The 14935-nt window shown below is 40.5% G+C and overlaps 1 protein-coding gene across 3 annotated transcripts in view; it reads right to left on the bottom strand.

The window, feature by feature from the left end:
- The window catches only part of LOC149253129 (sister chromatid cohesion protein SCC2-like), a 360249-nt gene that overhangs the window by 229066 nt on the left and 116248 nt on the right, over window positions 1-14935 (bottom strand). For all 3 annotated transcript variants that reach the window (XR_016267058.1, XM_089459872.1, XM_089459873.1), the window contains exon 7: window positions 12163-12277. Coding sequence is in view for 2 of the 3 variants with exons in the window: in XM_089459872.1 (XP_089315998.1) it covers window positions 12163-12277 (115 nt within the window). In the remaining variant the exon portion in view is untranslated. The remainder of the gene's footprint in view (window positions 1-12162; window positions 12278-14935) is intronic.

Genomic DNA, 14935 nt, shown 5'->3' with positions numbered 1-14935 from the left:
GTTCCTCAAGCAAGCTAAGAAGGATAATAAATTATCACCAAAGTATTATGGTTTGTACAAGGTGTTGCAAAAGATTGGTACTATGGCATACAAATTGGAGCTTCCTGTAGCTTCCCGAGTCCAACCAGTTTTCCATGTTTCATGCTTAAAGAATGTTATTGGTGAGAACCTCCTAGTTCAAACAATATTGCTAGAACTTGACGAGGAAGGAAAAATCACATTGGAACCTGAAGTAGTCACAGAAACAAGAACTCGACAGCTGCGAAATTGATCAATTTCGGAGTATCTTGTCAAGTGGAAGAACTTACCCGCTAAAGATTCCACATGGGAGGATGAGAATTTTATACAAAAGCATCCTAAGCTACTCAAGCATTGAGGACAAAACTTTTTTGAAGGGGAAGGGCATGTTAGGTCCCTATAATACTAGTGATTCCCCCATTACTTTTGTCATTGTAGCCCTTATTGTTATTCTTGTGCCCTACTGTGCCCTACTGTCCCCATATTGTTATTATTGTGCCCCACAGAAGCCCACTATTGTTATTGTTGTGCCCTTATATTATTATTGTTATGGCGGCTTTGATTATGTTGTGACCCCTTAGACTCTTATATATAGAAAGGAGGTTTTGGTCATTTGTATCATCCAAGAATTGTTCATTTGTGTAATGTAAATGAGGTTGCCCCTTCGAGGAGGTTGATTTCTAAGGCATTGATCTTACTTTTCTATCTTTTTGTGAGTTGGTTTCATAACAAATTTTCTCCCCGTTGGGTAAGTCAGTTTGGCACCCAGTTATACTGAAGAATTGTTGAATAATAAAATCCTCCCTTGTTGCACCGGTTTTCCCACATTGGGTTTTTTCAGGGACTGATTGTCCAAAATATTTGTGTCGATGTGTTAATTCTTGTGCATGTGTTTGTTTCTGTATTATGATGTGATATCTACAGCAAAATTTATTTTAACGTTTACTTAAGGATATTCATAAATAACTTATCAGGAAATAAGTAGGTAAAATAAATCAGTGGTTGCAGTGGTAGAATTTTCACATGGTATCAGAGCAAGTAATCAAAGACAGGAAGGGAAAATCAATTATGGGAGACCATGATGCAGAGGCATCTACGTCAGGAGACTCGCACAGATTTTCAAAAAATTGCACAAGAGAAAGTGATTTCGATTTCTCTATGTTGGCTTCTAGGCTGGAAGAAGAAGTGGCTTGTGTAACTAGCTCTGCATCATCAAAGGTATGGTATATAGACAATGGGGCCTCTTGGCCTATGACGAGAATACGGGAATGTTTCTCAGATTATCGGGAGGAGAAGATGAACTTTCAGATCACCATGGGGAACAAAGCAAAATGTACTGCAGTAAGGAGGGGAACCACAGTTTTTCAAACACAGACGAGAGAGCGGTTCTGTGTTACCAATGTGTTGCATGTACCAGGATTAGGGATGAACTTACTTTCCGTGTCGCAACTTCAAGGCAAAGGCAATGACGTTTTCTTCATCAAGGAGAAAGTATACGTCAAACACCCAAGCTGAAAAAAGGAAGTGCAGATTGGGATCAAAAGTAACAGGTTGTACAGACTACAACTAGAATCACCAATGGCATTAATAAGCAATCATGGAGACAAGGATTTGAACGAACTATGGCATAGAAGAATGGGACATTTGCACCATGGGGCTCTGAGAATTCTCAGGAGAACTGTAACAAGAGTTCTGGATCTTAGTACGGAACGAGATGATGTGTGCAGAGGATGTGCTCTAGGAAAGTATGCCAAGGCAGCATTTCCTAGAAGTAAAAACAGGGCCAAGAGTGTACTAGGATTGATACACTCAGATATCTACGGACCCATGTCCACTAAAGCTCTTAGTGGTGCCGAGTACTTCTTTACCTTCATTGATGACCACTCAAGGAAAACTTGGATTTATTTTATGAAAACCAAGGAGGAGGTTTTCTGTCAATTCAAAGAGTTCAAGGCTCTCGTGGAGAATCTGACTGGGAAGAAAATAAAAGTTTTGCGCTCAGATAACGATGGAGAGTATGTCGAAAAGGACTTCATTGATTTTTGCGCTAAGCAGGTCATCAGAAAAGAGTGGACAGCTCCGTACAATTTGGAGCATAATGGAGTAGCAGAAAGAAAGAACAGGACTATTGTAGAAGCAGCTAGGGCCATGATGTATGATCGAGATATGCCAAAATTCCTGTGCGCAGAAGCATGCAACACAGCAATCTATGTTCAAAAACAACTCCTCATCCGGCATTGGGCAAGGTTACTCCAGAGAAAGTCTTCACAAGGAAGACGCCTGAAGTCAGTCATTTCGGGATATTTGGGAGCTTAGCATATTGCCGCATACCGGAGGAAAAGAGGAAGAAACTGGATCAAACTGCAGAGAAAGAATATCTAGTGGGATATAGCGAGACGCTAAGGCATACAAAATCTATCTTCCAAGGAGCAAGAAAGTAGTAGTTCGACAAGATGTGAAGTTCATGGAAAACAGGGCTTTCAAAAATCTCCAGAAATGTCTTCCGAGCAGCAGTCAAAAGAGGAACCGTTGGTCAAACCTCTTCAACCAACGGAAGAAAAGAATTCTTCCTCGGGTCAGGAAGAATCACAGGATGAAGGGGAGCTAACAGAAGCACCTGCTGGCAGAGGAAGAACAAGCAGGGAACTTCATCAGATTTTGCGAGATGCAGAGGACTTCATCGGTGTGCCAAGGAACAAATAGAGAGCGAAAACAACCAGATAGATATCAGACATTAGTAGCTCAGGATGGGGAGCCTACCAGTTTTCAGGAGGCAGCTCAACATCAGGTTTGGTTGGATGCAATGGTAGAGGAGTACAACTCCATAATGGTGAACGATGTCTTGGAGACAGTGCCAAGGCCTCAATACAGATCAATGGTAGGTTCAAGATGGATCTACAGGATTAAATACGTTGCAGACGGCAGTGTTGAAAAATATAAAGCCAAGTTTGTGGCTAAGGGGTATACTCAGAAGGAAGGAGTTGACTACGAAGAGACCTTCACCCCGGTAGCCAGGTATATATTTATTAGAACCGTGATATCTCTTGCAGTTGCAGCACAGATGAGGTGGGAGATTCATTAGATGGATGTCAAAACGGCATTTCTGAATGGTGTGATAGAAGAAAAGGTATACATTGAACAACTAGAGGGCTTTGAGACACATGAGAAGAAGTCTTATGCAGATTGAAAAAATTCTTGTATTTGCTGAAACAGGCACCTAGAGCGTGGTATGGGCGCATTGATGGCTACTTGCAGAAAATGGAATTTGTCAAGAGTGACGCAGATCCAAATCTCTACTATCTAGTTGTAGCGAATGAGCCTCTAATCTTAGTATTATATGTGGATGATCTCTTCCTGACAAGATCATCCAGGCTCATAGGGGACTGCAAGAAGAATCTAGCCATGGAGTTTGACATGAAGGATTTGGGACGAATGCATTATTTCCTGGGGTTGGAACTTGGAAGTTTAGCAGCAAAAGGGGGAGATCTTCCTTGGGCAAGGGAGATATGCTACAGAAATCCTGAACAGATTTAGGATGGAGGACTGTAGACCCATGGCTAGTCCAATGATAACCAAATGGAAGAAGATTGATGCATCAGAAGACAAAAATGTTGATCCCACCTTATACAAGCAGCTCATAAGGTCCCTAATGTATCTGGTCAACCTCAGCTAGTTCTTGGTGGACTCTTGTACACCAAGGGTAAGGATATCAGATTGAGTGGGTTTACTGATGCAGATTGGGCACGAAGTTCAGTGGATCGGAAAAGTACCTCTAGGTACTGTTTCAACATTCGATCAGGAATTACCTCGTGGTGCAGTAGGAAACAAAAATTCGTGGCTCTGAGCTCACCTAAGGCAGAATATATGGCCACGAGCACAACTTCGTGCGAGGCCATATGGCTTAGAAAACTGCTTGTGAACTATTCAGAAGAAAGATGGAGGCGACCAGAATCATGTGTGATAATCAAACTTGCATCAAGCTCCCTGAGAATCCAGTATTTCACGATCGGTCAAAGCATATTGATATCCAGTGTCACTTTGTCAGAGATTGTGTCCAACGAGGAGTTGTACAGTTGAGCTACACTCCTACAGGACAACAGGTGGCAGACATCCTTACCAAGGCCCTTGGAAGAACCAAGTTTGATTATTTCAGGGAGAAAATGGGATGATAAAGAATCCATTTCAGCGGCATAAATGGGTATGATGTTGCAGTGCAGTAGCAGTAACACGAGGCAACATAATGAGAAGGAGTTTACAGTGCAAATGCAGTGTTGGGAAGATGGACCAGCAACAGCACGGATGCAGAGGGAGATGCAATATAGATGTAGCAGTGGCAGTGATAGAGCCATGGGCAGTAGTGCAGAGGATGTTGGGTAAGGAGGCTTAGCATCAGCACAGGTACCGGTACCATATGATCAAAGTAATGCTTAGTGTGGAGTATTACTAGAGCATAATCCTCGCTAGGAGGGAGTGTTGATTTGGGGTAGCATCAGATGTGCTCTAGCCATGAAAATTGGTGGAGAGGCTAAAGCACAAGAGATCTCCAAGACCCTGAAATGGTTTCGGCAAATTCTAACCGGTTTGGGAGATATTAAAATAATTAGTATTTTTAATAGAGTTCCTAAGTCTAAACTTAGGAAAAATTAAATATTAATGGGTATTAATATAAAACTGGGTTGGAAAAATGGCGAACCCTAGCAGACCTGCGGTCGCCTCCATGCCCTCGATCGCTCTCGGTTCCCTGCCTTCGGCCGCTCTCAGGCTCCTGCTCGGCCTGGCGAATGATGGTAATGTGAGTCTTAGTCATGGAACGCAGGTCTCCTCTGTCATTATTGAACAGCCTACTTTCCAATCTCCTTTGGGCGCCCCCTGCACTCCTTTATGCTTTGCTTGGGACTTTGGAGATGCCAGTTCTCGACCCTTGGATGCTGTTTCCCGCACCTACAGCCCCCTTCAGTTTGAAGAGGCATCAGCCAAGGGTGAACACGCAGAGTTAGTTCATGGTTCTCCTCACGCAGTGGTTCTTGGATGGACATATTTCATTCTGGAAAAATGCTTTGCGTTTAATCTTCAGAACTTCTTCTGCTCCCTGGATGTGCCTGGATGGAGTAATCGGAAGCACTTTGATGCGGAAAGCAACAACAAGCTCAATGACGCCAAGATGCTCCCATTATCTCCTCATAAGCCCCTGTGGCAAGTTCAGGGAAAGACAGGCCTTCAGAGCCAGGAAAGCGGATCTCTGACCTCTCTGCCTATTTTCAGATTCAAAGCAGGCTCATCTCTGGCAAAACCCTGCTACAGTGGGTGAGCTCATCGGATTTAGTGCAAAACCTCAAGCATGCTCTGGAACTCAAGCTGGGGATACCCTCTGCAGCTCAACGACTCCTCCACGAAGGTAAACAACTTGAGGATCTCTACCCCCTTTCTTTTTACAGCATTAAGAGAAATGCCTCCATTATTCTTGCCCTTCGTTTGAGAGGGGGAGCTGTAGGACAGTCATCCTCAGCCAAGGCATTTTCATACAAAGATGCTGTCCATGCACAGAAGCAGGAGAAAACAGCTCCACCAGTTCAGGCTCCCAAACCTTTTCTGGTGGACAAACTGGAGGAAACCCCCTCCATTGAAATAATGCATCCAACGCTGGATGAGCAAACCCAAAAGTATGCAGAGCATGGCATTATTTGCAGGTTCAATGGGCTATGGCCACGCACAGCAGACCTCTACCAGTGGATTCATTCTAACTGGACCAACAATTGTCAGGTTCTGCTATGCTCAAAGGGCTTTTTCATTACAGTGTTTGCTTTTGAGGAGGACTACCAAAAAGCCTTAAAAGCAGGGCCATGGTTTTGGGGCTCAGCAGGTTTATTCCTCACCCCATGGTTCCCAGACTTTGATCCATCTACAACCATCATCACCAAGCTCCCAATCTGGGTCAGACTTCCTAATCTCTCGGCGCATCTATGGCACTTTGTTGTATTCCAAGGGATCGGCAACTCTCTAGGCCGCTTTCTAGACACAGATACTTCTAGAGGGGAAAAGGGTCTATACACCTTTGCGAGAATCTGTGTAGAAATAGACATGAGCAAAGGTCTCCCTGACAAGATCAATCTCAAAATTGGAGACTTCCATTGGACTCAGAACCTGGATTACGAGAACACAGCCTTCCGCTGCCGCAACTGCCATCACACAGGGCACCTTCAGAGCTCTTGTCCCTCGATGCCCGCCCAAAAGAAGAAAGCCAGTCCTAAGCAGAAATCCAAAAGCTGGAAGCCTCATGACCCTCCCCCCATGGACGATTTTGATTTCAGCTCGGATGAAGAGGAGGAGAGTGAGGAAGGCGTAGCAGCAAAGATGGCACAGGATCCACCCTCGGCTGAGCCTGAAAATTTGTCCGTCCAGCCAGTCTCTCAGAAAAGAAATCATGAATCCTCTACCTCGGATTCAGACAAGGAAACCTCTCAGTCTGCCCAACTCAGTTTGCAAATCATGCCAGCTCAGCAGTGCCCTCCTGAATGGGTCAAAGTTGGTAAAAAGAAAGGGAAAAAATGCCGCATAGTTGACTCTTCCCATGTTGGGTAGAATCCTATGCTTGGCTTCTGCTCCCCTGTTCTTCCACTTTCTTCCTGCTCAGCTCTACTCTCTTCTCTCTTCTTCTAGGAGCCGAGGTGGATAGCCTATCCTTTCCGGCTGCCTGTGTTCTTGCTTCTCTTGGTTGTAACTTCTGGCTGTATTATACTTTCTATTAATAGACTTAGTTTTTACCGAGAAACAAAAAAAAATATAAAACTGGGTTAGAAGGTTCCAAAAGTCATGGATCAGGCCAAATCTAATCTTAGTTGTTGATTAGAGATTTAATCTCAGTTGTTGAAGGACCAACAAGAAAAGTATAAGAAGAGGCTTGAGGGTCAGTTGGAGAATACACTGAGGGAGACCAGTCAGTTTGATTTCTGGAGCAGGGTTAGCTGAGAAATTCGAACTAGTGGTCTAGAGAGCAGTAGGAGGCAGCGAGTACGGAACAGAGAGTCAAGGACAGCACCAAGGGAACCGCACAGAGGTTGGAGAGGCAGACACAGAGCCTCACATGCAGATGAAGAGGCTGCAAGACTGCGCAGTTGCTGGAGGGCCTGCGTCGGTGACGCAAAGAGGCAAGGGCTGACGCAGAGGGTCTGGCAACTACGCAGAGGTCAGCCAGACTGACACTGAAATTGGGGGAAGTGCTGAAGAATTTTCTCTCTGTTGGGTAAGCCAGTTTCGCGCCCAGTTGTACTAAAGAATTGTTGAATAATAAAATCCTCCCTTACTGCACTGGTTTTCCCACATTGGGTTTTTCCGGGGACTAATTGTCCAAATTATTTGTGTCGATGTGTTAATTCTTGTGCATGTGTTTGTTTCTGTATTATGATGTGATATCTGCAGCAAAATTTATTTTAATGTTTACTGAAAGATATTCATAAATAGCTTATCGGGAAATAAGTAGGTAAAATAAATCAGTTGTTGCAGTGAGAATTTTCACAAACCATCTACTTTTGAAGAACCCGCTGATCAAGAAGTATAGAAGAAGGCAAAGCAGGAAGAATATCAATCCATCATGAAGAATGGGGTTTGGGAAATCATTCCTAGAACTAGTGACAAATCGGTTGTCACCTCCAAATGGATCTACAAGATCAAGCACGATGTTGATGGAAGTATAGACAAATAGAAAACTATATTTGTTGCAAGGGGTTTCTCTCAAAAGGAAGGCATAGATTATGAAAAAACCTTTGCACCCACTACAAGGTATACTACCATTAATCTTTGGTTTCATTGGTTGCTACAATGGGATGGAGCATCCATCAAATGGGTGTGAAGACAGCATTTTTGAATGGGACCATTGATGAGGAAGTATACATTGAACAACTCGAAGGCTTTGAAGTAAATACCAAAAATACTCATGTTTGTAGACTCAAGAAGGCCCTACGCCTATATGGTTCGAAGCAAGCTCCTAAGGCATGGTATGCAAGAATGGATGCATACCTTCATGTTTGTAGACTAAAGAAGGCCCTATATGGTTTGAAGCAAGCTCCTAGGGCACGGTATGCAAGAATGGATGCATACCTTCTAGAATTGCGTTCGTGAAGAGTTTTGCTGATCCAAATCTCTACATCAAGGTTGTGGATAATGAGTCGAATTTGAGATGAAGGATCTAGGACTGATGCACTATTACATAGGTCTGGAAGTATGGCAAAAGCCTGGGGAGATATATTTGGGGCAAGGAAAGTATATCATCAAGTTGTTGCAGAAATTTGGGATGATGGATTCTAAGGCCATGACTACTCCTATGATCACCAATCTTAAGAAGTTGAGGAGCTCTTACTCAAGTCTCGTAGATCCTACGTCCTATCGTCAATTGGTGGGTTCGTTGATGTATCTAGTAAATACTGGGTTGGATATATGCTTTGTTGTGAACATTCTTAGTCAGTTTCAACTGCATAGTTGCCAAGCATATATTGAGATATCTTTGTGGCATTATACATCGCTGCCTAAAGTACGATAGCAAGGAAGTCAAGTTGATTGGCTTCACAGATTCTTATTGGAGCGCTAGTGAGACAGATGGAAGAAGCCCTATCAGTGGATGCTTTAGCTCGGGATAAGCCATGATCTCATGGATTAGTATAAAGCAAGATCCAGTTGCTTTGAGTAGTGTTGAAGCAGAGTATGTCGCTGCATGTGAAGTAGGAAAGGAGGTTGTATGGTTAAGGAAGCTTCTAACAAATTTGTTCGAGAAGCCTCTGGATCCTACTGTGATAAATTGTGATAGTCAAAGTTGCATCAAGATGTTTGGAGATCCTGTGTTTCATGCTAGGACGAAGCATATCAACAATAAGTTCCACTACATTAGGAACTTGGTCCAAGATGGGATCGTGAATCTACAATATGTTCCGATAGATGATCAGGTAGTTGATATACTAACAAAGTCTCTTCCTAATAAGAAGTTTGAGTATCTTAGAAGCATTCTTGGTCTAGTTGATATTGCTAAAAGTTTGGAAGAGATTTGTTGAGGTTTTGTGTGTGAGACACATTGCCTAGGAGGACATATGGCCGTCACTATGTGCCAATGTTTGGATCACGACGTAGGGAGGGTGGCGTTGGTCATGGAGCTCTGACCTCAAATACGCACCTTGTTCCTTGGATTGATGGTTAGCAAGTAAGCCTAATGGTACCTAGAGAGGCTGAAAGCTTTACTCCATCTTAGTCCCACCCAGATAGATTGCCCTGGTCAAGAATCTAGTCCATGGCATCGTGAGGGCCTAAATTGTTGGAGGACCTTGGATAGGATGCCCTAGTCAGGAATCTAGTCCATGGCATGCCAATGCCTAAACTCTTCAAAGTTCATATGTTTAGAATCTTCCTTGTACTTATATCTGTTATTACAAATACCTCCCTAGTTAAGAGGGAGTGTTGAAAAATGTAACCAGGTTCAGCCTTCATACATGTATTTGAGTCATTATATAATGTACTTGTCAAAATAATGAAATAGAAAATTTTTATTATTGTTACAATGACTTATTAAAGCATGGGTTTCATGCTTGGGTCATCTTTTATTAGTCAAAGTCCCCATTATGGACTCCTAGGATTTATATTGAGTCATTAGAGTCATTGTACGTTTTATGAGACCCTTATTGGGCTTTTGAATCACGTAAAAAGATTTATTATTGACTCAAATTAGATATTTGACACCTCCATACCAAGTCAACCTCAAGGAGATCAAGTCGGCCTCAAACAGGGCAATTCAAACTCACCCCAAGCCTATATATACAAGCAGATCGAATTCATTTGGAGCACTCTCACACAAGTTCGATATCCAAAAGAAAGCGCTGGAAAAGTGCGAAGTAGGAAAGGAGGCTAAAAAGAAGTGCGAAGTTGGAGAAGAAAGGAGAAAAAGGCAAGATCAAAATTATGGGCTATCTATCTCTCTCTCGTCTGGGAGATTGAAGTTTTTCTTGTCAAGTCGAAGTTGTTGTTGTTGCTGCTGCTGCCATTTGCTAGGTCTAAGTGTTGCTGCTTCAAGGTCGAAGTTTTGGGTCAAAGTTGTGGGAAGAGGAGGTTGACTTGGTGGTTGGAGGAAGTTTGTGTCTAGGTTGAAGAGTCTCAAGAAAACTATTGAAGAGATTTTGACTGGGTTTTCCCCTAGATAGGGGTTTTGCCCTGGCAGAGTACCTACATCTTGTGTCTTGTATTTTTGTGATCTTCATACACATATAATTTGCTAATTGGTTGATGAAAGATAATATAACAAAGAAGTAAAAGAAGCCAACATAATTCACAAGTAATTATCAAATAAAGAGAAATCTAACCCTAGCTCTACTAGCATTGATTTTTCAACACTTCTCAGTTTCAGTTTGTTTTGCATCAACCTAATTAGTAATGCCCACAACCCCAACAAGTAGGTGTTGATATAAAACTTTTTGCAAATTAGAAAACAAACATTACAGGACTACTATACTTTTCTTTTCCTTTAAGCTGATAGAAAAAGTAGACAAGCATTCATACACATAGGAGACACTTATTTTTGGTCAACTTGACTTTGGAAAAACCCACATGGGTAAAAATGGTATAAGGAGAATTTTACTAGCTTCTTCTCAAGAAAATTATTACAGCAATAAATACAAATGTATTTATCTCCCTTGGAAAGAGTGCCACAGTCAATCCTATTTTCTTCTCAATTTTTGGGCCTCCGCTGTACTCTGTTGCCTCAAATTATGGGTCATTGTACAGTAATCATTTCTCTGAAATTCGAGCCACTGGATTGATCACTTTTCCTGAAAACTGTGCCCCCAAATTGTCTCATACTGCCTTAATACTCGGGCCACTCAACCAGTGAATTAATGCACTGCTCTCCTTGAATTCAGTGTAGCCTGACCAACATCTAATGCCTCAAAATGCATGTTGTCAGTCTCTCATTACAGCCTCGAAAATCTTGTTGGGTCTGCGATTGCATGTTTTTATCAGGGGAAAACCCAGAAAAATGTTTTTCTTCTTTAGAATCTGCTTACAAAAGAGACATCCAAGATCCAAATATCCAAGCCCCAAGCCAGCCCCCAGCAAAATCTTCCTTGAGATAACTTCCATCACTTCGATACTGCTACACTACTACTGCAACTTCGACCCCTGCCATAGAATTTCAGCCCTGCAATTTCGGCCCCCTGCAACTGTTACAGACTTTCGTACATCTACAACTAACATCTTCGCAAACCCTAGCGAGACGAGAAAAACTTCCTTGATGAGATTTCAACTTCTGCTCTTCTTTTTCGTCCTCCCAACTACTCTTCTTCTCCTTCACTATTGCAGATTGAACTTGCTTGAAATGAGTGTCCAAATGAGGTTGAGCTCCCTTGTATTTATAGCCTTTCTTGAGGGTCGAATACCCCTCCTTTAGGCCAACTTGATCTTGGGCTTATCCATGGCTTTTTCTTGATAAAATAAATATTTTTCTTCATTACAATGAGTCCAAATGGGACTATGACACATGACCAATATTATTCTTTATCCTAGAAAGACCTAGAAGACATAAAAGCACAAAGAACATGCTTTTGACTCAAACTTAAGGATGAAACCCATACTCCAAAAATAAAATATAATTTATTTTTCTTTTTCTTTCTTTTCTTTATAAAGAACATACAATGGCATGATTACAATGAAGACCGAACCTAGTTACAATTTTCAACACTCCCACACGTCTCCCCGCACCCGCGCCCCCCTGTCACGGAGTCTTGGTGAAACATTGCTTCATGCCATGCCCTTATGAGGGAATTATAAACATAGAACAGAAATTTAAAAAGGAATATAGAGACTATAAACCTAAATTTGAAAATAGAGGATAAATATATATATGTTTGAACAATTATATATGCATTTAAAGATATCGCATTGTAAAAACAGCACGAAAGTCCAACAGATGAAATATAAAGCCCTTCTAAACCTCGAACTGAAATTAGATAGCAACACATAAATGTGCATAAGCATCTGGGCATTAAAGTAAGGATTATCCATTAATCTAGCAACTTCTAGATTAATGCAACAGCCAAAAAAAGATAATGATTAAAGTATCTAGCTTAAAGCTAAATATCAACGTAAGAAATAATAACTTGCACAAAGATAACTTACCAAAATCATCCTCTGCCGCACCACCTCTATGAATTATCCGATAGGAAGGATCATATGCAGTGAGAACACTGTGTACTATTTGATGTCTTGTAAACTCGATTATTTTATCAATAAACTGAAAAATAAATTTAAAGCATAACAAAGAATTTTAGATTAGCAGATTTTCAATCTTGTATCAGTTATCTACATACAAGTGCATCAAGTTCACAGGAGAAATTATTACAATTTACAGTCAAAGCAAACTGTCATTTAAAATAAGTTGCTAAAGTAGAACAACAAGCAGCCATAATATTTAGCAGAATTAATCAAAGCTCGAATATTTCAGAAGTCTTGATTAAGTATTTTTTTCCAACAAAACCAGTTGAACTTCGAGACAAGTTAACAAGCCAATAAAGAAGCAGAAAAGAACAGAAAAAGATTTGACTGTAAGCCAAACTTTCAAAGGACAATCCTTTATGATAAAAGTAACATGTCCATCTCAGCATACACAACAGATGCAACAAGATGAATACCACTGCAATTTCACTTCATCCAAAATGGAATATTGAGAACCCTGGAAATTTACCATCTGTAGGTTACAAATAATCTATAGGTGAAGGAAGATTTAAAACAGCCAAAACAAAGATCTATTCTTCATACAAGCTGTGCATAAGCATATACCAGTTTATATATTTTGTTGAAACTGGCAACTCCTCCAATTGATGTGGTCATACAGAAAATGAGACGCTGAGCAGACAGCAAGACAGAGACTCAAAAAGTAGCTGCAACTCTACACGCTGTGTACTCTTTATTGATAGAATATAATGACCAATGTTAACTTAGTATAAAAAAAGTCAAGTTTTAGACCAAGATAAAAGTAAGTGTAAATGTAGCTTAGGCTAGTTGTGGTACATAAGCGAAAAGTTAATAAAACCATTAGGTATTAAGACAGAATCCCATATGTTTTGGAAGTTAAATTATATATGTCCAGATATGTACATAGTGCCTCCTTCCATAGTGAATAAATTTCTGTCAAATTTCTCTCTCTTATATGGTCTGCAACATGATTTCATAGGAGATACATGTCTTGGAGCCTATAAGTGCCAATGACCATTGAGAGTAAGAAGCTTGTGATATATATCAGGTATCAGAGACCAGGGGAAAGTTCGACATTGTCAGAGAGAACAATATCGTAGGTAAGGCAAAAGCAAGGAGAAACAATGAGAGTATAGAAAGTCACATTAATGAATTTTCTTTATTTCAAAATAGCAAGAGGAAGTTATAAATTTCACTTGTTTCCTAAAGCTAGACTTTGAAAAAATTGAAGACGGAAGAACTTTTTTAAATGACACTTATATTAAATAAAAATTAAAAGTTAAAAAAAAATTACTGAATTTAAAGAGTGTTTGGGTATAATTATCATATGCTAATCGCGATGGAAACCCTAATGCCTTTAGCCACTGCCCTATTTTTGAGAGATTTTCTGCTTCAGAACCATGACATTTGTTGCAAACCCCCTCATCTTGTTGCTTTTGCTGCAGATCTGGTAAAAAAAGGGAGAACTCCTTTTGCAGCAGAGTTCTCCCTGCATCTCAGTTGAGGCCATTGGTCCAAATCTCTTGAAATTTTCAGTCTTCGTGAGGCCAATCTCAGGGGGTTCTTTCTACATACAAGTGACAGCCATCAAACTTCTCCCTACGCTTGCAACCAGAACTCAAGATTGGACAGGAATGCACTCCGCCTTTTTGTGGCTCGTACACAGAGGTAGACATCTTCAGGAAGGGTACTCGCTTAAAGATTTCAACAAAGCCAAGGACCAGTGTTACTTGGGAGCGGGAGCAAAAGCGGGGAGCACGAGCGAAAACGGGTGCGGGAGCGACATTTTCAGAAGCTCCCGGTTTGGGAGCGAATCCCGGAGCATTTTTTATATAATATACATATTTTTTATATTTTGATACATATATGTCAACAAAAACATGTAGAATGATGAATTAGGTATAAAAAACATTAAAAAACATAGATTGAACCATATAACAACAATCATCTAGAAGTTATAATTTTCATCAACCACGTCCACAAGTTAGTAACATAGTAACATACAACATATTGAGTCTCATGATTCATCAATCTTAAAGCTTCAAGCTTTCAAAATTCAATATATAACATCTATCATCATTGATCAGCAAAGTTGTACTTGTAAGCTAAGTGTAACCATTACAACAAATAATATCTAACATGAAATGAAATGTTATAAAATGAAATTAAATGAAACAACTTTCAACTTTCATGAAGCATCATATTCATAATTCATTACTAATGAGTTATAATTGCCAACTTCAAACTTAAATTGTCATATATTGTTTAAAAAAATATCATAATAAATATGAAAGAGCCAATAGTTAAAATAAATACTAGAAACTAGAAAAGACAAGTAAATCTATTATCTATTGCTTAAGCTTGGGCCTCTTGCCACCACGAGAAATGTCTAATTTTTTAGTCTTGTTGGAAAATCAGGATCTTTGTCATTAATATCACCTCTAAGCATTAATATCCAAAGGTATCTTTGTCATTACCTATGTATCTGTATAGGGATCCTTGTCATTAATATCACCCTCTAAGCATTAACATAAGATAGAAAAAGCATAGCATGTCAAGTCAAGATTTTGTTTGAGTGATGCGTACATTTTTAGGAGGGTCATGATAGAGGAGTTCGACAACCAATGTCACTAACATCAAGGTACATAGAGGGATTGGTGCTCTTGATTAAATACGAATTCCATACCCTAATACATGA

Source organism: Pinus tabuliformis, chromosome 7, assembly GCF_031772625.1.
Source record: "Pinus tabuliformis cultivar Carrire ecotype Pingquan chromosome 7, CPIR1, whole genome shotgun sequence".
In the NCBI taxonomy this organism is placed as follows: domain Eukaryota; kingdom Viridiplantae; phylum Streptophyta; class Pinopsida; order Pinales; family Pinaceae; genus Pinus; species Pinus tabuliformis.
This window is presented reverse-complemented; position numbering and strand designations above follow the sequence as displayed.